The sequence below is a fragment of the Protomyctophum bolini genome (genome assembly GCF_963924005.1).
Source record: "Protomyctophum bolini genome assembly, chromosome: 8".
NCBI lineage: Eukaryota > Metazoa > Chordata > Actinopteri > Myctophiformes > Myctophidae > Protomyctophum > Protomyctophum bolini.
Window position 1 is genome coordinate 16,452,349 of NC_137869.1, and position 27,643 is coordinate 16,479,991.

At 43.2% G+C, this 27,643-nt stretch overlaps 2 protein-coding genes across 4 annotated transcripts in view; both read left to right on the top strand.

Annotated features, from left to right (window-relative positions):
- The window catches only part of ephx4 (epoxide hydrolase 4), a gene marked incomplete at its 5' end in the record, with an annotated part of 9,946 nt that extends 8,966 nt beyond the window's left edge, over window positions 1-980 (top strand). Inside the window, one exon of the mRNA XM_080770189.1 lies at window positions 397-980. Coding sequence (XP_080626315.1) covers window positions 397-637 — 241 coding nt within the window. The 3' untranslated portion in view covers window positions 638-980. The remainder of the gene's footprint in view (window positions 1-396) is intronic.
- A 1,748-nt stretch (window positions 981-2,728) lies between these two features.
- The window catches only part of btbd8 (BTB domain containing 8), a 30,871-nt gene continuing 5,956 nt past the window's right edge, over window positions 2,729-27,643 (top strand). The window contains exons 1-16 of one of the 3 annotated variants that reach the window (XM_080771127.1): window positions 2,729-2,782; window positions 2,903-3,005; window positions 3,353-3,562; window positions 8,067-8,243; window positions 10,777-10,895; window positions 11,208-11,325; window positions 14,293-14,382; window positions 15,736-15,816; window positions 16,221-16,317; window positions 16,780-16,871; window positions 19,461-19,563; window positions 20,918-21,100; window positions 22,093-22,239; window positions 23,833-23,962; window positions 25,030-25,091; window positions 25,930-26,467. In XM_080771127.1, coding sequence (XP_080627253.1) covers window positions 3,453-3,562; window positions 8,067-8,243; window positions 10,777-10,895; window positions 11,208-11,325; window positions 14,293-14,382; window positions 15,736-15,816; window positions 16,221-16,317; window positions 16,780-16,871; window positions 19,461-19,563; window positions 20,918-21,100; window positions 22,093-22,239; window positions 23,833-23,962; window positions 25,030-25,091; window positions 25,930-26,467 — 2,047 coding nt within the window. In that variant the 5' untranslated portion in view covers window positions 2,729-2,782; window positions 2,903-3,005; window positions 3,353-3,452. Of the gene's footprint in view, window positions 3,006-3,352; window positions 3,563-8,066; window positions 8,244-10,776; window positions 10,896-11,207; window positions 11,326-14,292; window positions 14,383-15,735; window positions 15,817-16,220; window positions 16,318-16,779; window positions 16,872-19,460; window positions 19,564-20,917; window positions 21,101-22,092; window positions 22,240-23,832; window positions 23,963-25,029; window positions 25,092-25,929; window positions 26,468-27,643 lie in introns of all 3 variants that reach the window. The other 2 variants (XM_080771126.1, XM_080771128.1) reach the window with 2 other exon arrangements.

The following is a 27,643-nucleotide window of genomic DNA, read 5'->3' on the forward strand; positions in this document are numbered from 1 at the left end:
CTTTGGTGGCGCAGTGCTGTGTATAGTCCCTGCCCACCACTACGGAGGGTGTGGGCTGTGGGTTCAAATCCACTGTGGTGCATCAGGCTTTGTCAGCGTCTATGCGAGCACAATTGCGAGCACACCTTCAAATCATTGAAGGTGATACTGGTCATTGCACAAATGCACGTACTCCTACAAACTGAGACGGCACCTGCAGGGAGTGCTGGTCGGGAGTATAGACGAAGGCCCTACATCAACAACAGTGACAACGCAGACATGATTGTGGGGAGGAATGAATTGGCATAGTGACTAAATTGGATAAAAAGGGGGTAAAAGATAATTACTACAGGCAGCTGTGTTTGGACTCATTTGTGGGATTATCCTGTGCAAAGTGATGACCTTTTTTTTTTACAGCTCCCTCCCCCTTAGTCAAAACTTCATCAGGTCTCCGGTTCTGCTGCTGTGGAGCGAGAGGGATGCTTTCCTGGAGCAGGAAATGGCCGAGGCGTGTCGCCTGTACATCAGGAACCACTTCCGTCTCAACATCATCTCCGGGGCGAGTCACTGGCTGCAGCAGGACCAGCCTGACATCGTCAACACCCTCATATGGACTTTCCTCAAGGAAGGAGAGGGACGCAAAAGCTACAGGAACTGAATCAGTGCCAAGGCCTCCACCAGCAGCTCTGCCCCTGGCCGCCCAGCGCTCCCCCATGTTGCCATACCTGTCCTGGAAGCCTGGAATATGCCTGTGAAAACAAACAATACTGCAATCATTCTTTAAAACCTTACACATTTCGAGTATTTTCTTTTAAAGATGTCAGCAAAAGAACAAAAGCACACTTCATCATAGAGGACACGCGAGTAGTACATCTGACACATATTCAAGATGATTTTTTTGCACATGACATCCGCCTTAAAGTCTATTGGTTACAACGTTACAAGTGTGCGACGTCTCCTCGTGAGTTGTATTGTGTGGTGCCTTTTAACTTTCGAGTTAATGTTTAGCGATGTAAGGACATGATGCCACATCCTGAGAGAAGCCTAATTTACACTTCTTTGTCGTATGGCTGCGTCGCTTGCTTGCTTTTTCTTTTCGTTTTTGTGTGGAAAATGTGTTATTTTTCAGCGAGCGACGCAAGTTCAAATTAGGCGTTATAGGCTGTGGTGCTGTCTGCTATAGTTGTGTCCCAGTCTACTGTAGGGCACAGCCCATTGTCCTACTCCCTCTATCAGGTAGTGTTGTCTAAAAGGTTTTTTTCTTTTTTGTATTTTTTCTCAATTATATTTGCTCAGATAGAGAATGTTATCTTCCTGTATAGACAAAAAAGGTGATTGTTGAATATTGTACTTTTTTTGTATCTCTTCCTAATACACTGCATTTTGAAATTCACTGAGCCAGGTCTACAACATGCGATTTTATAAATAAAGTAATCGGTGTGAATCTTCGGTAGTACCTTGTTCTTGTTATTTTAATTTGTAGACTTTTGGAGAAGTTACAATAACCCTGTGGATTTTACTGTGCATTTTGCCCCACGGTGCAATCAGTGTACAGGTATGACATTCAAAGTAAGCAGGTGTGACAAGTGGTAAGCTACCCAGTTATGATATGATATAGTATTTTATTGTCAGTTCACACTGAAAATTGTCTTGCGTCCCAGCAGCCAAGTATGCAGAACGCATACACACACACACACACACACACACACACACACACACACACACACACACACACACACACACACACACACACACAGCACGCACACACACACACACACACACACACACACACACACACACACACACAAACACACACACATTTGACATAGCACAAAGAACAAACCAATATTACATACATAAAGACATGAAGACAAGAGCAATGTCCACAAATTAGGACCTCTTTAGTCTGGTTATTGTATGCTGGTACACCATATCTCCTTCCTGAAGGTAGCAACCTATATATTGTCCATACAACAAAAAAAATTAGAGGTGATATGCTAACCTTAGAATGCTGTTATCATACATGGATGTATAAAGTTTCTGAAATGGTTGTCCAACAATCTTTTAACAAATGTTCAGTTGTTGCAGAGGCAATACCATGAGGTGTGTTGTACACTGCTTTAAACAAGAGTATTGTACTGATGCCAGCGTGTGTGTGTGTGTGTGTGTGTGTGTGTGCGTGCGTGTGCCGTGTGTGTGTGCGTGCGTGTGTGTATACCGGTGGTTCTCAAACCTTTTCATGTTAAGGACACCAAATTTGGCAGCAGACCCCATCTCAAATTATTTAGTGTCAGGGAACCCCATACATACCCCCATGTGTTGGTAAAATGTTTCAAAAATATTCTAAATTGTTCAAATTTATAGAAGTTGTTTAAAAATATTGATGTGATATATGTAGCCTGGCTGTCACAGTCAGAGTAGCTGTGAAATGGAAAGCCTAGGTAGGTCATAGCGGTAGGTAAGGTAACTAATTGGAGCGGCACTAATCTTCCGGGCTATGGGATGACAACCTATGCGCTTGAGCGTGTGTGCGTTGCTTGACAAATACGCAATCTACAAATGTAGTGTGACTAGCGTCCGCGACGCGTTGTGAGCTTGTAGATCGGCTATTTTCGGTCCGACGCCGCCGTACGCATGGACGTACGACGAAGTAAATACATTTTGTGGCATAGTGCGCATGTGCGGTGTTCACAAGTCGTTCCGAGGATGACGTAATTGTCGCCTCCTACATTTTTACAGCCGGGCGGCAGCTGAACAGCGTGCAATGATGTCAACACAAACGCAGCTCTTACTACCATTATGGGTCAGTTAATTAGTTATAACTGCTAATTAGTTATCGGAACTGCTGCACCGGCGAGATATTAGCCACTGTTTACTGTAAATAACCAACGTATTGCTTGCATTCCGTTTTTATTTTCAATAGTAATAGTAGTAGGTATAGGTGTTGAGTCCACGGACGGACTGGAGAGATGACTAGCTAGCCATCGCTAGCCTGCTGACTAGTCGCATAGAAGAGGAAAATGAGAGTGAGTGGCTACATTTGTGATTGTGATCTGATGTAAATAGAACGGTAGTTATTAGCTGAGTGCATATTATGCTAACTGCAAATGCTGCAGTTTAGTGTGTGTGTGTGTGTGTGTGTGTGTGTGTGTGTGTGTGTGAGTGAGAGAGAGAGAGAAGGCGAGAGATGGAGTGTGTGTTTGGGTGTGAGAAGAATGATGGGTTGGGGGGGGGGGGGGGGGTGGCTGTTAAATGGGTTTTTGAAGGTGAATTCTTGCTGCCTTTGAATCAGCATTATGTAGCCTATGTGTGGGCTTGTGTTAATGTGTAATGAATGCTATCTTCTTGTCCATTCCTCCCCTTTGACCTGCAGCTCAACAGTCCAATAAATAACATACCGGTAAGCTAAATTGAGATACCGTAGTTAAAGTGAGATGTGTGCCTTCCTGCAGTGGTAGACGGCCAAATAAACCATGAGTGGTGTAGAGGAGCAACGCAAGGCTTCGTTCCAGGCCAAGGAGCGGAGATACAAAGCACAGCTCAAGAGATCTCTGTCAGCAGCTTTGTCTGAGGACTTAAACAGGTAACACTATTGTACAGATAGCTCCGTTTGAAAACTCATATCTACACTTAGCTCCGAGGAGAGGTTACGTACGGTATCAGGATATCCCTGCGTGGGTCGAAATGGGGTTGAGCCGTCCACAAACGGTGGAGAAAACCCTTTTTGCTGTATCGTTTCCAAAAAGTAAAGGTATCAGAACCGAGATACAGTTGATAAACTTAGACTACCTAGGCCCGTAAAGTCAGGGGTGAAACAATCGCTTACAAAGCGGACAGACTAATCTTTATCATGTGGTAGGCCTACAGATACAGGCTTGCGTGAGTAATTTCTGTGTCAATTTACACAGAGCGATAAACACAGGTCACACATGCATGCCATTATGACCACCGACAACACCAAGTCCCTAATGTTGGCCTACGTGAGTCACAGGAACACAGGGCTCTCATTAGCTGATGTCATTATTACCACGCATTACACCACATATTTAGTCTGCATTCATTTGATTGCGATGGCACCTAATATATGGAAGCTGCTCAAACACCATCATAGTTGTATAGCACTTGAAAGCTTGTGTGTGTGCAGCTCATATTTCTGGGGTGTGTTATACAGTATACATGTAGGTTGAGCCAGAAGGACTATTCTACAGCTGTTTAGAAGGAATAAACTGGGTGAGGAACAGCCATACTAAAGAGCTGAGGTTGCTCAAGTTTAAACGGTGAGGTTGCTTAAGACAGTTGGATCTAAACAAGAAATATTACATAGTCATATTTGTCAGGCTTAGGCGGCATGGGGGCGACTCCCATTGATGACTAGGTCGCTATTAAAACGGGCCTGTTGTATGTCAGGTTTCACCTGACAAAAAACAACCCAAGAGAGAGCATTGCAACAAGACTTACGGTGGGTCATCCTGCAACAGCAAGGTCACAGGCAGATTTATTATTATTAACGGTGAACCATGGTGGAGGTTCCTTGGCCACATTTCAGGAAATTGAGTTGGAGGTTTGGTCAGAATAATGGTATCCTCACTGCTGAGAGGTATAGCAGATTATTCTCCATCATGCAACACCATCAGGGAGGCTGCGGAGACATCTGCTCAGACTCAAGTTCATTCTTCAGCATGACAATGACCACAAACAGCCAAAACCATGAAAAAAAATATTGGTGAAAGAAGAACTGTAAAAGTGCTGAAGTGCTGTAAAAGATTTGATCCGCACAACATAATCGAATCAGTTTGGAACAACCTACCTGCAGACTACCTTTTCAAAAATAATTATTTGCTCAAGCGTGCCTGTTGTAACGGCAAAGGGTCATCACACCTAATATTGATTTAATTTAGGGGTTGTTTCGTTTTGTTCCTGCACTGTGTGTAAATCGATAACCTTTTCATGGCATTGTTTTTTAAAGCATCCCTACTTCACAGCCCTTTTTATAAGTGCCTAAAACCTTTACACAGTACATATTTTGCAGCCAAAACTGCACATTCTTTCTGTTCCCCCAGAAGGAGTGGTAATCTTTCCCTTTCTGTCATACTTCGGAATTCTGGGAAATTTGTTTCAAATTTTGGAAAGAACTCCTCTCTAATATTTGTGTAGTTTTTACATTTAAGAGTTTAAGTTTAAAGTTTAACATGTTAAGAAGTGTAACTCTGTCTCTATAGCTCTGTCATCACAGTGACAGCACAGCCTCTCCTCTCTGGGCAGCCAGGTCTGTCTGTGTCTGCCCTTCTCTATTGCCAGACTATGATCACTCAGTCTGTACATTGTCAAAGTCTTTCTCAGGTTTTTATCAGTTACTGTGGTTAGGTAGTCTGCCACAGTATACTGTCTGTTTAGAGCCAAATATGTTTCTAGTTTGTGTTGTGATTGTGTGAGTTCGTTCCAATATGTGATGTATTTATCTTTTTCTTTAGTTATAATTTGGTTAGGTCTAATCTTCTGAGTGATAGCTGCACTGAGGCTGTGTGGGGTTTGTGATGTCAGAAGGTGAGAGGTCAGCTAGTTTCAGAACCAGCTGACTGAGGGGGCTCCTTTTGGATGTTCAACTCTTGGCAGGCAAGGGCTTTATAATGGTAACAGGCAATGGTAATATGGCTCCAGAATTTAATAGATCTTTTCTGTATATTCAGAACTATGCATGCAGGATCTCAACTGGATTTTTGTCCCATTTTGCCCAATCACTTTGTAATAAGGGACCCCATACCTCACTGCCATACAATGCAATTGATTCTATAACTGATTTAAATATTTTGAGCCATGTCCTAATTGGAATTTGGATTTGAATTGAACGCTTGATGGCATAAAAAGCCCTTTTTGCCTTGTCTTTGAGTTCCTTCACAGCTGAACAGAAATTCCCAGTGGAAGTAATTTGTAAACCTAGGTATGTATAGGTATTTGTCCGTTCTATTTGGGTCCCACCTGGTTGATTCTCTCTCTCTCTCTCTCTCTGTCTCTCTGTCTCTTCTTAGTTTCTCATGTCTGTGCTATATATTGCTTTACACTAGGATCATGGGATATACCTTCTATGAAGCAGCTGGCTTGACACACAAGTTGTGAGCTGCAGCATGCCGGAAAATGTTGGTGTAATTCATCAGTGCCATCTGTTGGTGGGTCAGTGACAGTGTAGTCTCGCCTCCCATGCCTCGCTCATGCACAGTTATGAGGTTGTTGCAAGGGTGCGGAGGAGGGAGGGAGTGGAGGAGACTTTCCTACACTGTGTTCCAATCCGCTATAAATTGTCTTCCCCTCTGGGAATCCCTTTTTAAAAGTTGCACTTTCGTCATCTTAGGTGCCGTTCATGATCAATAACTCTGACAATAACTTGAGCTTATAACTGAAATGTCCAACAGCTACCGCCCGAGGGCCAAGGGGACATGTCTGCTAAACCAATGATTCTCAACTTTTTCTTGTCCCCCCCCCTCCTTTTTTAAGGACCCTTCAGTTTGATATGCATACCATTTCTCTGGTACCTTAATCAACAGTTAAGTCCCCAGTATTCACTCTTGAGAGTGTACAAATGTATAGTCTTATTAACTACAGAGAACCCCTGAAAGACCCATGGCATGGGGCTCCTCAGAGTCGGACCCCACACCGAGAGCCAGTGAGCAGGCGCCTTACTGTCCACAAGTTTCCCATGCGACTTGATTGTCCAAACAACCTTATAAATAATGTAAGCGACACCCAGCTATACAAGGATGTTCCCACTATGTATTTCCGAGGGACCTGGAGTGGGTTGAGGACCTGTGCGTATTGGATTGGAACGCAGGCATTTTCTTGCTGCTGGTGACCTCATTCTCATTCCCTGCCTGAGTTCTACAGAGGGAAATGGCCACTGCGCCAGCAGTTGGAACTCATATAGTCCAGTTGGCTTGAGGCCGACCACTTTCTGGGATCTGGGTCACCCAGATCAGTCATTTAAATGGGATTTAATGATGGGTGCTGCGTGGTGAAGACAGGCCCCGAGGACTGTGCTCAGACTCAGTCCGTCTGAAGTAGGAAATCAGGCCATTAGATTAATAATGGCTTTCATTTCACCAAAGTTGGAAGTGACCATAAACCAAGTAACACCTCAGATCTTAATTAATCTAATTGCAATAAACAATTAGATTAGAAACAGTTTTTTGTTGTTGCTTTCGCCTTTATTTTATATTTTTTATGGAGGGAGAGACAGGAAATGGGGAGAGAGATGGGGGGGGGGGGGGGGTTAAAATTGTCAAGCTTGATGCTGTGCTAAGAATTTGATATTTTGCCCTCTTGCCATATTTTCCTAAAATTCAAACGTAAAGCAAATTAGACCGCCCAATATTGTGTTGTAGGCCTGTCACAAGTATTACATAATCGCCTGATCACAATCACATGTGTTAATCGCAATTATTTTACATAATCGTCGTCATCGTTTTCATGTCCAAAAAAGGTTCATACATTTTCAAAATATAGCAGAAATAGTAGCTGTACAATCACAAAATGTGTTGCGCTATGACACGTTGTGAGCTTGTAGATGTAGATAACGATTTTCTACATATTTTGAAAGTATTAATTTATTAAACATGTCGCAGAGAGACAGAGAATTATTTATTTAATGAAAATCAAGATTTTAGTGTCCTGACTCTTGTCTTGTCTGTCTATTTCGCCCTGTATGTTCCTGTGTGTGCGTTTGCGGAGAGAGAGACTCGCACATGTATCATGGGATCCTGCACCCATACGTGAGACGTCAAAATTAATTGAAATAAAAAACAAATGTAACCTATATATGTATCGGGTCTGGATTGCATCGTCTTGCAGTGTGTGATCCCTAGTCGCCGATCAATCGCTTAGTGTGAAAACCACAAAGATATAATGACAGCCATAAAAAAGACTCCTGTAGTGTGAAATTCATAACGATCTGAGGACTTTAAAAGTCCTACAATGTGCTATAAGTGCCAAACAGAAATTAGATTTATTATGTTCCAATGTTCAATGACAAAAACACAAATGGTTAATTGCATTTATTTGTGACAATTAATCGTGAAATAAAATGTCATGATGGTCAGGTTGTTGCACGAGGAGCTGGAGGCTGATGTTCGAGTGTGCGCTGGGTCCACTGCCCTGCAGGCCCACAGAGTGTTGCTGTTGGCCAGAGCTCCGCACATACTCAGAGGGGCTCACAAGGACACCAATGAAGTCCACCTTCCTAACGTTGTCAGCACGGATCTCAAGGACTTCCTCAGGTACGTGCAACTAGTTTGTAAATACATCAAAGATGCGAATATAATCCATTTCTAATGGATGCCTTGGCCTGGAGGAGAGGTCATCAGGTGGTGTTGTTTCAACCCTCAACCACTACATTCTCCAGTTGGCGGGTCAGCAGTGATTGGCCAAGTCAGTGCTCCTCTCCTCCAGGCTTCCAGCTATAGACAAGTCCACGGAGGGGCACCCCGCACGCAGCCATCACCGAGGCACAACCAGCACCGGGAGGGCGAGCCACACCCGACCAACAGGCTGTGGTTCGAAACCTGCCGGCCAGGTGCAGCAAACCAGTGCTGACCGCACCTCAGCAACCGCCGCGCCCAGGGCACCCCCCCCCCCCCCCCCCCCCCCCGCTGACCCGCCCACTGACCTTTCTCCCCTGCCAGAACTAGTAGGAAGCTCTCTCTGCCTTGTGTGTTCTTGGGGGACATCAGGCACTGGGAGGTCTCTAGGACTATGGTTTGCCTCCTGCCTAGTTTGTCTGTGCGGTGTGCATGTGTCCGTCCTGGTACACACTTGGCCTTACTCTGGTGTATTTGAGTCAAGGGAGCCTTCTCTGCGTCTGTGTCACTGTCGTAGTGGTTGTCGTTGAATCTGTCCTATCGAGTCTCTCTTCCTCGCCTCCTTTCGGGAGACTCTGGGGTATTGCTCATTTGTACAGTCTGTAGCTTGTGTGGTGCCCTCTTGCGACTGCTGCAACAGAGGTTGCTAACCCCTGTTGCCCTTCAATCATAAGTACTAGCATGGGTTCACATAATGACTGAGCCATGTGATCCAGTTCTAAATGAAATCAGATGTTGGTTTTGACGGCTACTTTTGATTTAGTTTTAGTCATAATCTTTTGAATACAATAATTCCGTTTAGTTTTAGTCATCTGAAATGTTTATTTGAATAAATACCATAAGATTTTAGTCGACTAAATCTACAGCTGTGTGCAGATCTACAAGCTCACAGCGTGTCGACATGTTGTGAGCTTGTAGATCAGCTATTTTCGGAGCATGGCACGTGTCGTGTACACAACCAAACATAAAATGACTTATCTTTTTTTTGTCAAATATGTTTTTATTGAACAGATACATTATTACAAACATTATGATATGAAATACTTTTTTTATGAAACAAAATGAAATAAAAAATAAAGACAAAAAAGATAAAGAAATCCCTTAACCCTCCCACCCATACTGCTCAGTGACATTGCATACTATATAATAAGATGATAGAAAGCTCATGGAAAACATCTGAAAAGAAAATGGCGTAGTCAATCATATCAATGGTAAAATTACTTATCTTTTAATTCTACTGGATATCTTCTCCACTAGTCCCTCCCTAACATTTTAGGCTAGTTTTTATTTGTTTGTGAAATTGTCGTAGTCTTTGTCATCATAGCTTAGTTTTTGTCTGTGAAAAAAGGTAGTCGACAAATATTTTTCATCATAGTTTTAGTTGGCGAAATCAACACTTCCTGTTTCAAACTGACACTTGTGCGTGGAGTGGAGTTGTGTGTCTGTTCTCTATATTGAATAGCATTTTGGCTATAATATCTAAATGTTATCATCGCTTAGACAACAGTTGATCTAACTTCTAGGGGTCCTTTGCTTTGTCTTGGTGTTGTTGCAGTTCCCAGGCTTTTCTTACAGAGGGCGCTAAGCCCTAACATTGCAGCTGTATGAAAAGCTTGAATTATCCTCTTTCTATCTGCAAAGTAAAATCCATGGTAGACATGACTATGAGCTACTTCAAGAAATTCCTTGCAGATGATTTGTCAGAGTTTGGAAGGGTTTTTTTGGGGGTTTTTTTTTAAAGACTTTCTTTTGTGGCTTTTCTGCCTTTTATTGATAGTATCAAGTGAAGATAGACAGGAAAGTGGGAGAAAGAGAAGGGGAGAGACATGCAGCAAAGGTCGTCATGAACGGGACTCGAACACGCGACACGCTGTCAGGCCAGAGCCTATATGTGGCATGCGCCTGGACCACTAGGCCAGCGGGCGCCCCTGGAATCGCTCGTTATCAGTAAAGCAACCTCCTGCTGCCTCCTACATGTGCAAATTCAAAACGCAGGTACGCAGGACCGTTGAGTGATCTTCAACGAGCACTTCCAAACTCCAACACGTCACCATCACCTGCAAGGAATTTCTTGACAGGAAGTAGCTCAGTGGATTGTTATGAAACAAGCACTTTGCAGATAGAATTCATAGAAAGAGGATAATTCAAGCTTTTCGTACAGCTGCAATGTTGGTGAGTTTGACGTTGTTTAATACAATTAGATACAGTAGGACTTTTCTGAAACAGGGCATACTGGGCTCTATCAGGTACTGTAGAATAGATGTGTATTGGGATTGATACAGTTCTTCAGCGATGGTATGCATGGCAACTGGTTTGTTGTTCCTAAATAATACTGGTGTTGTGTACTGGGACCTCTGTCTTCATAGTCACACTGTGTTTACCCGACGTGGTCATACAGTAGGTGCATCATGAGATAAGATTAGGTCATAAACACAGCACTCTCTCCCTGCAGGCGAGTGTACACAGCAGAGCGGCGCATGATGTACTCATCTGGTTCAATCCCAGAGGCTGAGGAGTTTGATCCAGTGATTGTTCCTGACCCAACAAACCCCTTCAGTCCTGATGACTCAGGTATGAACAAATCAAAGCCGGTTTTAGGTCAACAGACGGGTACAAGCTAAAAGGTTAACACAAAAAGGGACTTGTTTCCATTGTGCCAAAACCAGGGGAAACCAGTGATTCAGAGTAGTAGAATGTGAATTTCTAAATTTAGGTAGTACCAGATTGTGGTCGCTCCCTCTAGTAGTTAGTTCCACCACCCCTATACAATACTGGTTATGTTTTGCACAGATGTAGGGATACTTATAACATGCACACTCACAACCTCTCTCTCTCTCTCTCTCTCTCTCTCTCCTGTCCTTCCTCGTCCTTACATCTTACTAGACGGTGGTGTTCTGGAACCGGCCTCGGGGCTCGGAGCAGACCTGTTGGACCTCTACCAGAGAGGCGAGCAATGTGACATCACTATCCAAGTGGGGGATCAGGTCTTCCCCTGCCACAGGTAGCCTATTGTCAGGGCTCTGTAGGCACACTCCAACAAGAACCACAATCTATATCGGTTTACATCATGTGTTTGTCTTTATCCCACTCTCATTTAATTTACACACACACACACACACACACACACACACACACACACACACACACACACACACACACACACACACACACACACACACACACACACACACACAGACAGACACTTGGCTCCTCCGCTTTTTGTCCAGGGATCAGTATGGCGGATGTGCCCTGCTTCTTCTGTGAGCGTGTGCAGACGGAGATTCCTCATCTCCTAGCCACGGGCATGCATCACGGGGTGTTAACAGTGAGCCTATTCCAGCGATGCAGAGGTGGTGGTGATGGTGGTGGCCAGTAACCATGGAGACTGCCTGGTCTTTCCTTGCTAGTGCACGGGGAATCAGGCAGCCAAAGAAAACCTGCTCCTCTTGGATGTGAGCAAAGCAGCCTGCCAGCCCCCCCCTTTTTTGAATGACATAACGAGAGCGCTACAACACTGACACGTGTGGCAGTTCAGTGTTCCAGTGGATCTCCCCACCACAGTCGTCAACTACCATTACCTGACCACACACAGGAGACGTGATATATTCAGCTATTTGAGCCATTCCTTCTCCCTAGCTCCCAAGCTACTGTTCATTCAGTGCCATTTGTCTATGTCATACTTCATTACACAGGAATGAAACCACAGGGTTAGTGGCTAAGTCACAACATCATCCATCATAGTCATTTTAAGTGACAAGGATTTAGTCTCACTTATTCAATCTTATACCGTTGGCTTCTCTTTGCCGGCATACCATTGTCATCAAAGCTTTGTTTCTGCTTCTCAAACATAGGGTTTCAATCCATTGTAGGTAACGGACCCATTTTATGGGTCGCTCTGGATTAAGCGTGTCTGCTAAATGCCTAAATTGTAAATTGAGTAAATATCCAGTTTTGAGGGGCGCTAGCCCCTCCTATATACAGGTTTAATGTTTGTTTTTAGTTCAATGTTGGTTTTAAAAACGCCATTGACAATGAAGGGAAAATGTACGTCATCTTGTCCCTAACACAAACATTAAATGCCATTAACAATAAAGATAATTTTGGCACCGTTTGTTTTACATCACCATTATATCACTTATCAACATACGTTAGACTTTAATATATTAGCGCCCCTCACTTCACACGGGTGTGACTTTTGTAATTCTTTTGTACTACATTTCCCAAAGAAAAAAATCTAAAATAGTGAAAATATCAGATCTACAAGTTCACAACGTTGCAGTGCAATGCTTAGATGTTGCATAAGGCATAAGCCCTTTTTATGTGGCTTATTAAATTCATAATGTATTACTTTTTTTATAACTTTGGGCCCAAAATAGATTGCTAACAAACAAATCTAGGAGTCAATAATTGTGAAAGTGCAACCACAACTTAGTAAAATACTGAAGTACAGTAAGGGTATAAAACAGTAGTGCAACATGAACTGAAAGATTCAAAATGCCGTGGCTAATTGGACCGGTCCGAACAGACCCGAGAAAACATCGGAAATGTACGTGGACTCTGTTTGAAACAGGACTGAGGAAAACTGGACCTAGTCCGAAACGAACCGAGGATAATTCAAATGTATTAGACCCGTCCAACCGTGGTATTCTGCTTCCCTCGCCCCAACTGAGAGTAATCAGACGAGCCTCAGCTGTGGTGTTGTCCACTATGTTCTGTGTTGCAGACAGACAGAGAACATTTTCGCCAACTTTATACCGCCCATCCTGGAAGAACATGTCCTTAAACATGCTCCATACAGATGACATTCCAACTTGCATTTCACCTCACTAAAATCCTCCATGGTGTTCAGCAGCAGTGCATTCAGTGTGCTTGAGATTGGCTGCGTTTCAATCATCTGTTTACGTTAAACGTGGCTCATTCAATATGCGAGAACAGACGATATGGATTTGGGCGTGTAATTACACACATGTCTAATTTTAAAACCGAAGGTTAAAGAGATTAATATATAAAATAGGCATGTGGTGCTCCAACTTATGCCAAGAACGCGGGACTCGTTCTTCTCTCCACAATCCGCCTTTGCCAAGACGAGGGTACTCGTATTTCTTTAATTTAATCAAGTAATTCAAAATTATATAAAAAAATATATACAGGTGTATATTTAGTTTTTGCTTTTACTCGCATGTTAGACAGCCTACATATGGATCTGACGTGCACGCACACGCATGCTTATTACTCCTTTTTCTGCTCAGAGTGGTGTTTGGGAGGTTATAATTCCATTCCTATCATCGCGTGGACCAAAACAACTCCATTGCGTATCACCCGCAGCCTAGAACAAAGAGATTATATATAAAGAGGCGAAACTCCCATTAAGTTCCATAGTAACAACCAGCGCTCAGTGCCTCCGCCATATTGGAGTGATGACGTGACTTCCGGTTACTTTAAAAAACATTAAAGTCATGCTGTACAAAACAAAAACTTGTCTTTATCCTATTCTACTCTCATATATTGATTTACCATTTTATTAACATAATTATTTAGGATCAAAGCAGAAACTAGTAACATATTCATTCTGAATGTCAGCGTGCATGTGTGCGCATGCATGTATGCATGTGCACACGCAACCGTGAATGTTTACGTGCATGTTTGAGGCGAGACGCGATATTGGAGTGATGGCGGCAGCGCTACCGCTGCGCCATCTAGTGGTGATTAGAATTTCGCCTCTTGTTCTAAAATCTCTTTGCCTAGACTGAAGCCACACTGTAGTGTGGTTGGGGGGGCTGCACTTCCTGATTGCCCAGGATCTCTTCACACATTTGACTGGCACTGGCAACGGGAGGGAATGTGTTAATGTTCCAGTACTTCACAGACTCTTCTGTAGACTTTGGCCAAACGCATACGATATGATATATTATAATAGTGGTGGGTGGAACTGACCCGTTGATGCCTGCTTGTTTGTGTGAATTTGTAGGGCGATCCTGTGCGCACGATCTCAGTACTTCCGAGCCATGCTGAGTGGGAGTTGGATGGAGAGCTCCAGACATTGCATCACTATACAAGGGTAAGGCACAGTGTAACCATTATAAGATCCATAATGCACCTCCGCCCTCGCCTTACAGTGAAACGTATCATTGTCGGAAAAACAATGTGTGGCACATTAATTATTCATGCTTTGACACAGAGGTGTCTCTGTACAGGGGTTTCACTCTCCCCCAACGTGGCACAATATGCACACAGACCCTCACGGCCCGACCCACAAGCCATGGAATCTCAAATGAATGTCTCGGATTTCCACCCGCCGTGGGTTGCATTCTCCCCCTCCTGGAAGCACATAGTGTATATATACTGAATGTCTTCTGATCCGCTCCCTACCCCAGAGCCCAATATACCCCAGGTATCTCAATCTCTTTGAAGAATGACGGGGGAAAATGAGGCCTACTGTGTTCTGGCAGAAAATGCGTCACTCACCCAAGCGCAGCTGATTTGAGGGTAACAGGGGGGAGATGCCTCTGTCACCGCAAAGGACGACTGCGATGATTGGGGGTGGTGGGGCGATGCACAGTGAACCCTTAGTAACCCTGGCCTCTGGCTGTAGTCACATGGACTGGTGCTGCTTGTGCAGTTTGTATTTTGACACTGAACTTTAAATCATTGACACGACTTGTGATAAAGGCTATGGGTCCGTTTTCCTACAAAAAGGCAATGACTCTAGTTCTGTTCATGTTTGGTTTCGTTTGGGGTAGGTAGTGGTACTCGTGGGAGGACGCGGCGGTCGCACGGTAGTCGTGTGGTAGTCACGCATAAATCATACCAAGACGAGACATGGCGAATAGTAGACTGGCAGACATTCAATGGCTGCTATTTATATTATGTTATATCACATAATGATATACATAATGTAAAATCATTGATCTAAACAGCGTTATATAAACTAGGGATGCCACAAAGTGACCATCAGCCAAATCAAATAGTCGACAGACAGCTCTGCCGATTAATAATCGATTAATTGAACCCGCCCCCCCAAAAAAGAAAAAAAATAAACTTTCACGATTTTATAATCGGTGGCATCCCTAATATAAACAAGGATAAGGTCATTAAAAAAGGTCTGTAGGAGTGCAGGCTGCAGGCTATCAGAAATTACTTTGGACAGTTTGAAACTTGCAAAGTGACACATTACTTTACCTGGGTAACATCTTCTGATAGTTGTACTTGAATGTTGTCATGAAATAATAATCCCGTTTAGTGGTTCATTAGTGTGAACATGACATCACGGATGAATCCTTGGTATTGGTATCTTCATGCGACCGACAACTTCTCTCCGCTGGAAGGTTATACTAGAACAAATTCCTCGCATGTGCAAACACACCAGGCAACACAAATGATTCCAATACTGCTTGTGAAAACTCTTTTTCAGCTTGGGGCCAGAGGAGATGGACATCCTTCTCCTGTTTATGTATGGGGCCATCGTGGACCTGCCTCCCAGAGCCAACATTAGGTATTACATGTCAACACACTACTAAGGCCTCACTCACACCTTTCCATCTAGCATACAACAATGTTGCATGGTAGATGTAAACAAAGGGTAGTGTCATGGCCGCCCCAATGCATTTCCAATGGAAGTCACATGGTTTGACACAACATTTTTGTTGTACGGCTTTCGGCTGTGTTTCGACTGCCCCCCTCCCCCTCATACAACAAAAATGTTGTGTCAAACCATGTGACTCCCATTGGAAATGAATTGTGAGCTTGCATCAGTCAACAAGTCTCATGCATCAGCTATACATCAATCTGTTGTGCATGTGTGAGTGAAGCCTAAGCATGCACATTCACATGGACTCTCAGCCCAGGACAAAGGCCCATAATAAAGCTAACCTACGGCTGGTGTCATCCTCTCTCCAGTCAGGTGGTGTTGGCTGCAGACATGTTGGGTCTGGAGGGGTTAAATCATGTGGTGGAGATGGTTCTGACCCGAGACTATTGCCGCTTTTTCCCCAAGGTCAGTGTTGCATGTGTTTGCAAAGACTGATTCGATGCTTAAAAGTGACATACTAGTGTACATTGTGCTTTTCAACATTTAATAGAATATTATTTTCTATTTATACTTGCTTGTCGTTGTACCTTTCAGATATGTTCCCATCCAACAAAGTCCTGCTGTGTTTCATTTCTCTTAACGCCCTCATTATCATGTTTCTCTGATACAACATGACATGTTTTGACTCCCGAGGCGACTTGTGGCTGTACAGCAGTGATTCTCAACCTTTTTAATCTTAAGGACCCCCAGTTTTATTTATACTTTAACTCACTGTTTCCCAAACAGTGGTTCTGGACTCATTTGTGCCTACGGACCAATTTCATCCCTGATGATGATATGTGTGTGAAATGCTAATAATAATGATACACATACTTTAAGATAAGATGCTTTCTTATTGAAGATGCCCCCTCTTTGTTTTCTTTTCAGATGGCTGTTGATGGGGTCCAAAAGACAATTCTAGAGTGCCTATCCCTCAGCCAAGCCCTAGGCCTTCAAAGCCTCCACACGCTGTGTAAGCGGTGAGTGTGGATGGATACTGCATTCATCCAGGGAGTTGATCCCACTCAAAGAGTGTCAGGAATGTATCAGAGGTTGTCTGGAAAGGTGCCGTTGTATTGAAAAGAGTGTGTCACCACAAAGGAGTGTTGTTACCAGTTGATGTAGGATCAGGAATATGCAGTCTTTGCTAGGGGTGGGTACCGAACCTTGGGACCAAGCAGGAACCGAACCGAACCTGCCGAGTACCTATCCAAATAATTCAATTTCGGTTCTCCCTATTAGTTCCAGTCACGCGTTATTTTTTTATTTTCTTCCCCTTTTATCTTCGACGCGCAGGGAAGAGGGAACACAGCTGATCTACAAGCCTACACCGCGTTGCATCAGCGATGCGTTGTGGGGTTGCAGATTGGATGCTGCATGTAGTTGTCGAGTCTAGAGAGACGAGAGAGAGAAGGGGAGAGAAGGTGTGGTGTCGAAGTGACACAGGCGTGTGGTTGTGATGCGTGCACAACACAGACAGCAATTACATCACGCATTTCGGCGTGATTCCCCTTCTAAGGGTATTGGCAATGGCATTGTTTTAATAACTGATCTCAATATTGACCCAATAGGTTTTGCCACAATCATGCAGTCTATAACAGTGACAAAGCCTGTCAAAAATATTTGATAGGCTACAGTAGTATTTTATTTATTTACCTCTTTTTTTTTGCAAAACTACATTGTATTGCGATCATGATGAATCTCTACAGTTCAAAATAAACAGTGAATTCTTTCAGGAATATGTTTGCATGAAGGGATCTTCAATGCACTTTTACAATATTTTCCCTATTGGCAAAGCTCATGTTCTCATTTAGATTTTTTTATTTGATCAACCAAATACAATCCGCACACTCGCATTGTCCAATAAATTTTAATGACGGCGCTTTGAGCCTGTACTGGGAAACGTCATTATAATTTACTGGAGTATGTGAATGTGTGGTTTCTATTATTTTCCATTATCGTAACTCAGCTTCCGACAAGTGACGTTCGTAATCAGCTTGTAGTACAGTAGTTTATATCAACCAAAATGTCCTGCAAGATATGTTTTTAGCATTTATTTCTGAAAAGCTTCAGAAGAAATAAGCATTTTCTTTTCTGTAGCAATAAACGATTTGCTAAATGGACATGTCATCATTTGAAGGTCACCAGAATTTGAATGAATTGCGCTAATGACAAGTTATGGCAATGGCAGCAAAAATAGGCTATACTCAATCGTGGCCTTTTAGAGCCATCACTGCTGTATGAGAATATTGCACCTGGTAATGCATTCAGAACACACCAAAGGTCACGAAGATCTTGAATGCTGAGGAGATGTGCCCTTTCATTTTGAGGATTTAAACAATGTTTATCATTTGCCTTTCTCTGCATACTCTTCACTCAAGCTTGAGCTACTCTCTTCAATGCATTGCTGTCACATTGCCAGTGAGGGTATGGCACCATTCCAGTATCAACTCATTTTAAGTAAATCACATGAACTCAGGGTGTTGTTTGAGCTCAGTGGGCTATGGTGGCATTGTTGTGCATTCAGAACAGATTAATGGAGACAAAGTCTCTTTGAACTTTCCTGTCTCTGACCGATATTCAGTGCAATGAAATGAGATAATTGTAGGGCGTGGGATAATTGTAAACAAATATACGCTCGAGTGCACCTGAGTGAGCGTGAAGTGGTACTGTTGCTGATTAACTTTCTGCTCATTTTAGTTCCCACTGCAGTGAATATACAGATAAGTACTGTATATGTAGGTCAGAATGTTAGAAGCTGTGGGCTGTTGTGTGGGTGTGTGTGTGTGCGCTTCTGATGTGATGAGTCACGCGTGTGTGAGAGTACGTTGAGCTGTACTGCACTGTGCAGCACTGCATACAGTAGTTGATTCCACAGCCTAATATACTGTAACTAACTGTGCCTACATCTTTTGAAAGTGGGTACATTAAGATTGTCCTGAATTTCATTGATTGAGATAGTTAACGACGTATGATCAAATCTAAGAGCGAGGGACCGAGAACTAGGCACTATTTTGGAAATGTGCCATGATTTCAGGATTATTTGGCTGAAGTCACCCCCATGTTGCAAGCCAGCGAGGTTAATGAATCTGTCTGGCCTGGAATTTGGCAGCATAGTAGCTTGTCTGAAACGGTCCCATCACAGAGCTGACCTAAATTACAGATAGAAACAACTGAACGTTCAATGCAGATGAAACGCCACTTCCTCCTCCTAACCTTATGGCCCCCTGCTCACACTGTGTGCATTGTGTCACCACCACAGCTGCCATATAGCAGATGATGGCCTTACACACAGTAGACATTGTTTGAAGTAAATGTACATGCATGACAGAGAACCAGTTATTTACTGATGATTTAATTTGAAAGGCATTAAGAAGTCAAATTGTAGTGGCTGTGGCGGTCTGGAAATTGGAAAGGAAGGTCGCCGGTTCGACCATCAGTCAGTTCACTCAGTATGTTGAAGTGCCCCTGAGCAAGACTTATATCTGAGCAGCCATCTGCTGGGTGAATCAGTAAAAGTAGTAAATATTCCCCTTATTTTCCCTTTCTAAGTGATGTGTATTTTATAGGTGGGTTGTGGAACATTATCTGAAGTGCTGGTCAGAGAGGAACTTCTCCCTTCTGCCATGTGAGCTCCAGAGAGAGTTTCTTGCAGCCATAACTGAAAACATGGTGTGTATTCCTCACACAGCATACAGTTGCACAAATATCCCATTCTCCCATGTATATGTAGTTTGTTTTTTGTTAGTTTCTTTCCACAGGAAGGCAATTTGTGAATGATCCAATAAAATGTCTTTATTACATTATGAATTGTAATTGTAATTGTAATAATTCAAATGTTGATAGATTGGTCAGTGGTTGAAATGTATAATGAAGCTGTTTGCCTTCTGCCTTTCATCACCACAATATTGTGCTGTGTATTAGCACAGTACACAGTCAAATGGTCAGTGATAATTTAACCATTGTTTGTAATTAGTGTGGTTGCCGTAACAGGGCAACCAGACTATTGACTATTGTTATTGTGTGTAGCCGCACACACTCGAGCCATATGTCAAATCGACCGGCTTCAATCGTGTGCTTTGCTAAGAGATCCGTTGTATAGTTTAATATTAATTAATTAGTTCTCCATAGACTTATAATGGGGAAATCGAAGACTAAATGGGGCGGGGGGGTTCATAATAATTATGAAAATTAATTGAAAAGGAATTACATCAGTCGGCCTCATGGTGGCACTATAACAGCCCACTTTAAGTTTTTCTTATTCCATGGATTCCTTGGGTCATGATGCATTTCCACATATAGGCCACGCCCATTTTCGTCAGGAAAAGAATCCTGCAAATTTGAATTTTCTCCAACACACATGATCTCCGAACCTATCCGATTAAAACACTAACTGCAGAATTTTGGTAGTGCGTATCGTTCGGCCGTAATCGTCCGAAGATAGTAGGAGGGGCCTATTTGACAAGAAATGCCATAAATCGCGAACGGAATGTCGCGGGAGGTTCAATCAACCAAGTTCCAAAAGCAATTCCATTTTCATCCATAGGGGGCGCCGCAAATGCGAGAAATGTAACCGTTTGTCGCAAAAACATGATTTTTGGGGGATAATAGTTGGGGGATAGTTACGCATGATCACAGGGGTGACGTGACTTTGTAATTGGCTGGCAAAATTAGTGGGAGGGGCCTATGTAAGCGACTGCGGCAACCACACTTTGCAATTTTTCAAAATTGCGACTTTTCTAGTTGTAACTCCAAGTGTACAGAAAGAAACCAAATGGACCCTTGTTGATCTGTAACCTCGTTAGGGTCCATTTGCTTCCATTTGTACACTCCCAGAGTTCTTAATGTCTGTGGCAAGAATTATTGCCTTCTAAATTCGACTTTCCCACCAATTATCACGAACACTTGGCCAAAGTAGTCTCCCGGATTTGGCGAGTGGCTTCACTTTGCTTTATGTTGTGTGCACGTTTGTGTTCTTCTAGATGTACTGCAAGAGCTACTTTAGCTGATTGATGTTTATCCACAGACAGCGAATGATGCTGTGAGTGTGCTCTGTGGCACTGAGCAGCTGATTGGCAGTCTCCCCGAGGTCAAGTGGGCCAAGCAGGTAATGACTCTGGCCACAGAGCTGCAGGACTACAGCCTCAGTGTGATCATCAGCCAGCTCCCCGCAGTCATTCACACCGACACCTTCCAAAATCTACTCTGGGTAAGGGAACATTGATTGATTGACAACAGAGCGGACAAAAAATACAACGTTTCGGCATCACCGGCCTTCATCTGCTCTGTTGTCAATACATTATTTTGTATTTCTTAGTAATTTTTTGGATCCTGCACCCGTTGCAATTTGTGCATGTGCGTGCACCTCTTGACCATCCCTAATTGATTTAATACCAGGCCGGGAACCCATTTTGGGGTTCTATACAGTATGTACAGTATTCAAAAAAGTTAAAAATGTGATGCTGCTATATAAATAGTTTTTCAGAAAACTTAGGTCAGGATTTAGAGGCGTTTTTAGAATGGCCCTCAGGCCTAAATGGATTAACACCGATTTATGCTTTGTCGCTCACCAACTTGCAATTTTTGTGTGTAAAAAGTCCTCACTGTCAGCCATGTCATGGAGAGCTGCACCACTCCTCTGAAGTGTGACATCAAGGCCGCCTTTCACCTAAGACCAACTGCAGGAGTTAGCAGTGTGCAATGGACTAGAATTCACAGGAATTGGCATGATGACTAAATTGGGATGAAAATAAAAATAGAACCATGTGGATATCGGGACTGATTGGCTCCAATGTGGCCAGCCTGTGGCATCAGACCGTCAGTAATCTGGGATAAGACCCCAAAGGTTGGTTTAATTCCGATCAGAGCCCCAATGACTTCTGCTATGAAATTTAAAGTAACAACATTAAACGTATGTGGAAAGAAATGTGTGGATGTCATTCTGTGGCCTACTGGCAGTGTGCACAAGAAATGTGGCGCTGGTCGGTCCAAACGGTTTGCGTCAGACAGAGGCACACACTCGGATCGATTACAGACGGCTTGCTTCCTGCAGAGACGCGCTGTAAAAAAAAATACAATGCTGTCATATGATAAAGTATACGTTTTACATGTGCCACTCGCACTCTCAAAAGAACAGATTCACTGCCCACTGCCCTCCAGTGGTTTTCTCAGTGTTTGGTGTGTGTGTGTGTGTGTTTCCAGAGAGAAAAGATCACCCGGGAGCCCGCCCTGTTGAAGAAACTGTGCTCCGCCATCAGAGAAGGTGTGACTGTGGACAACTGCTGTGACCTCTTCTTGGCCGTGGAAATTCTGTACAGGGAGGAAATGGAGCAATATGTGCATCAAGAAGTGAGCAATACATACTGTTTTATTTTGTATTTGTACATTTTAATTTCAAATACACTTAAAGGACAACTTTTGTTTTTTACAACCACGGTTCATGTTTTAGGTTGTTATTAGAGAAAGCAAAAGATGAGCGTAAATTTTGTTTCATTTGCTGCTTTCTTTTGTTTTAGCTATTTCTGACAGGGGCATTCAAACATGGGGCTAAATATGTATTTTTTTTGCAAAAGTTTATAGCGATTTCTTTTTAAATTACTATAGTCCTACTAGACCCCATAAAATTACATCTGGCCACAAAAGATCACGGGATCGATTGAATGCGAAGGGGGAGGTGACAAACGGTCACCTCCCACTGTCATAGTGAGCCTACAACACACAGTATGGCATCCCACTAGTACTCCCCCTTCACATTCAGTAATCCTGTGATCTTGTGTGGCCAGATGTAATTTCCTGGGGTCTAGTAGGACTATAGTAAATAATAAAGAAATCACCGTAAAAGTTTGTCAAAAAATATGTATATGTACACTCATCTTTTACTTCCTCTAATAACAACCTAAAACATGAACCTTGGTTGAAAAAAGCTAAAGTTGTCCTTTAAGCCAGGGGTTCTGAACCTGTGGGTCTCTTAATGATTATATCTGGTTTCAGCATTTATTTATGATGAATCTTCACTATTATTAAGGTTATTGTAGCGACCAATTTGTATTGTGGGTGGGGAGGGGGGGGGGGGGGGCGGGGGCCATGAGACACGGCCAAAGCATTTCCGGGGGTCCCCAGCCAAAAACGTTGAGAACCCCTGCTTTAAGCTACATTTCCGAAGAAACAACAGTGCTGTGTGTTTTCAAAGTTTATTTAATATACAGTATATAAAAAATAAGTAGAGTCTGCACACTGGTTGCAGATATGGGAGCATTGTGATGCTTGGTTAATTTAATTCCAATCGGCCAACCGGAAAACAATTCATAAGATACCACTACAAGCATTAAATATTAAATCTTCCGTTGTTTATTGTAAATTCCCCCCCCCCAACCTCCCAAAACACCCACTCTCACGCACATGCACGCAGTCGTGCACGCACGCACACTGTCACACACACACACACACACACACACACAATCGGGTTTAGATATTTTGTACGCCATTTTCTTGGGGAAATGGCCTGGCTGCATGAGTGAAGGCACACGGCAGTATGGATTAAACTAAGAGACACTGAGGTATGGGAGTGGCCTGCACTAATCTGGCTGTTATATCCGCTGGTGGGAGAGGCAAAGTGGGAAAGTGATGAGGTGACTGGGCGGAGAGTAGAATCATAGCTCCTCCCTGACAGGTTTTGGTTATTATTTGTAATATATATATATAGAGAGAGAGAGAGGTGAAGAAACAGCCAGTTGTTAGCCACAGCCAGGCTGTGACATCAGTGATTTAGCTCAAGTGGATTCTGAAAGAGTGAAGCAAAAGGGAGGGAGGGAGGGGTATTGGTTGCTATGGTGAAAGGCTCTTCAAGCAGCTGCTGATTCGCTTGTGCCGAAGCGCACCCTTTTCCATTCTCCTCCTCTCCTCCTCCCTCCCTTTCTCTCACTCTCCCCCTCCCTCTGCCAGCCGTTCAGCCAAGAGATTCGTACACTACACGAGAGGCTGTGGACCTTCTTTCTCCAGTCTTTTTATGCCATCCGCCACACGCAGGGATGGGAGAGGCTGCCCTTGATGTACAGTGAGAAGATACTGGCAGGTATGGGGAGGACATCTTTAATCTGGGAGCTTTGAGCCATGAGGCTTTCTGTAACTGCACGGCTGTCCAAATCTCCACTCTCAGGATATTCATGCTGCGGTGTGTCCTGCGTGTGTGTTTGTGTGGAGGGGGGAGTATTTTTCTGTGCCTTACCAAGCTTAGAGATGATGGCTCTGCATCGTGAGAGATAAATGCACCAGAGCCATTGGTGTGTACGTATGCTGCCTGCTGATGGAACCAACCTGCAATGGTTCACTTTGCACAGCTGCTTCACCACTGCTGCTCCATTCATTATTTTGCTAGTGCTCCTCGTGTACTATTTTCACCCTGTTGTTGTTTTTTTTCTGTGGGGTGGGGGGTGTCATTTTAGCTGCCCTAGACAGATGAGTGAGTGTGCGACTGTGGGCTATCATGGTAATGCGCCAGCCGTACTCTAGCATGCTCTGGTGTTTTAACGGGTGGGGAATAACGGGTCCACAAATCAAGAAGAAAATCCAGTTCTCTCATTCGTTAGCTTGTTGTGTGCTGAAATGCACTACATGAATAATTGATTTGGCTAGATTTCAGCTCTATATGGTTTGCTATTACAGGTAGATTTCTTGGCAATGGAATCACAGAGGCTGTGTCTGAGATGAAAACAATACACAAGCATATTGACTAAATAAGCAACACTGGTTATTTTCACCATGAACAGCCACCATTTTGTAGGAATATTATATATTTAGATGTGTGTGTGTGTGTGTGTGTGTGTTTGTGTGTGTGTGTGTGTGTGTGTGTGTGTGTGTGTGTGTTGAAAACAATGTTTGCTAGATGGACACAGCTGATTGATATGCTTGACTGAGTATACTGTATGGTGTAGCTATGTTTTGCCTTCGTCTTTTTATACTAATTTTGACCGAGGATTGCTGCTGCAGGTAGGATTGCTGAATGTGAACTCATCCAAGTGTCCAGAAAGACTGTTCTAAATGTTTGATTTAGATTGTAGAAGAACATCATAATGTTGCTGTAATGCCACTGGAAGGTCTGTGGTTGTAACTTGGAATGTGTTTGTTATTCTTCCCTGAAAGCTGCTCTTGATGTAGGAGATGACAGAAGACTTGGTAAAAAGCCTGTATTCACCAGTTCACAGGTACATGATACTCAATATTCATACCTTTTTAGTTCCATCATATTACAATTTTAGCTGGGAAATTACTTGGAATGCATTTTAAAAACACTAGCTCAGTTAGTTGATGAGCTCATTTTAGCTCAGAGAAATCCATGTAAGTCTGTATAATCCATTATTATAATCACTGTGCAACATGCAACAACTCCTCACAGTACCGATAATATGCAGTATAAACACAACAGTGCTCAACAGATACTGTTCTGTGTATGGGAGAGGGACTGATGAGATGTTTAGCATGAGAAGCGCCACACACCTTCCCATACTGTAGGTGTTGACACAGACAGTTCTGATACATCCTGCAAGAGAAGTGCTTCTGTTATGCTTTATTAAAGATAGGGAAACCGAAAAAAGGACAAAATGAGAAGTTCAAAAGCGGCTGTACAGGTAGCAATACAAACACTTTATTTCAAAATATATAGTTTATGAGAAGGCCAAATTATAACATAGGTACTGTTTTTTCATATTTTAATTACATTTTCCAGCATTTACAAGTATCAGTTGCCCTGTCTAACCATTTAAGGCCTATTCAATAATAGCTGATCTACAAGCTTACGACAGGTCACGATGCAACGTCTTGTGAGCTTGTAGACTATTTATTTTTATTTTTGGCATGCTCAAAATAGGTACACTATGAAAGTGGTTAACTACTTTTCTTACACAAACAACAACTGAACACCAGGCTTTGTGTGTGCCTCCCGTAACAACATGAAGCAGCCAAGTCTGGACACTATACTGCATACTGGGAAGTTTAGTTATTGTCACATGACCAATGTGGTTTCTTCTGATTTGTTTCTTGCAGCCGAAGCCTGTAAAATGCCAGCCACCTGCACCTGAGAGCCCTCCTATGCACAGGACCCAGAAGGTCTCCAAATCCACGATTGTCGGTCCTCCTCGCTTTCCTGTGGCAGCCATGAAGTCTGATGGACTGGGGACATCTAATAAGCCAGGAGATGTTCAAGCATCCAGGGCAAAGAATGGGAAAACCAGACCCAGTGAGCGTAGTACGGCTCCTAAAGCAAAGGCATCCCCGGCCGCACCAGTCGCCAACGGCGCAGCAGCCACAGGGGCGAGGCGGGAAACGGCGACTGCCAACGGCTTCCGAAGCGCCGCCGGTGTTAAGGACCCAGAGAAGAGGCCTAGCCCCGGTGCCAGGCCAAAAACCTCCCCCCCAGGCTTCACATCCCCAAGCCCGACCAAGCCAGTGAAGCCTCTGAAAAGCACAGTAGTCAAAACAGATGGCCCCGCCCATCCTCAACCCACCGCCTCATCCACGTCAGGCAGTGTCTCGCCAGAGAACAGCGCCGGAAGCCCACGCAACAGCAGCCAGGCCATCCCAGGTTTGTGACCCATGTCGGTTTTAATTAATTGTGGAGTGTTGGAGCTGACGCTGATTGCTTTTTAGCACATCAGCATAACCAAGTAGATATGCCGGAGAACTGGCTTCAGGCACATGTTAGCTGAGGAGACTTATACATTTATTAGCATGAAGCATGCTGCACACACAATGGTCTTGGATATTTGTGGATACTGGAAGTGAAAAAGCACACCGTCTTCAAATTCAGTTAAAGGCTTTAATGGGAAATCACAATGTTCCGGTCTACAAGTCCTTTATCCGGCTATCTTTATGAACCAAACAGAAACATCCTTTGTAATAATAATAAAACATTATTTGTATAGCACCTTTCATGACATTAAATGCAGCTCAAAGTGCTTTACAGAGCAATGGAAGAAAAGAAAGGCATAAAATATTTGTAGGTTGTCTAACCTATGGTGGACCTATTTAAGGTGACATGTGCTCTCATCATGAATAAAAGAGAACAATCATAAATCGGCTCATTCAACATTATTAGTAATCATGACAGTATACAGGTAATAAGGGTGTGCAAGAGACTTTCTTTTTAGAGATACTGGGAGCGAAATCTATTCATTAACGATTGATTGATAGTTTCATTGCCTTTATTTATCCCATGGAAGGAACGTTTGTTTCGCCACTACAACAAATGATAAACAAGTAGCAATGGCAGTAAATACTACATTGTGAACTGTAAATGAAAGCTACCAAACATACTTAAAATGAAATATAGGTAGAGGGTAGTTAACTGCAGCACCATGACCTTAGTGGTACAAGGTGACAGCCATCCACAGACATAATGTACTTCTAAGACCGTTTAAATATTTAATAAAGGACAGCTTTCTCTTTTCCGTATTGACCTCTAAAGAGACAGGGATTAGGCCATTATAGAGCCTACTTCACAAGTCTGTTGATCCTGTTTCGGCATTAATATATCGTACATGATGTTAATGTATCAACATTTGTTGCACACTAGATTGCCCTTGTCGGTAAACTGAATGCATCATAATTTACATGTAGACTAACTGCATAACAGCAAAGGTCAAACCCCAATACACCTGTTACTAGGGTTATAGGGGGTATGACCAGAGCTTTTGTGGTGATGGCGAATGCTTGTTTGGGGGAGGTGGGGTAATCGTTACTGATGCCAGTTTCCTCCGGG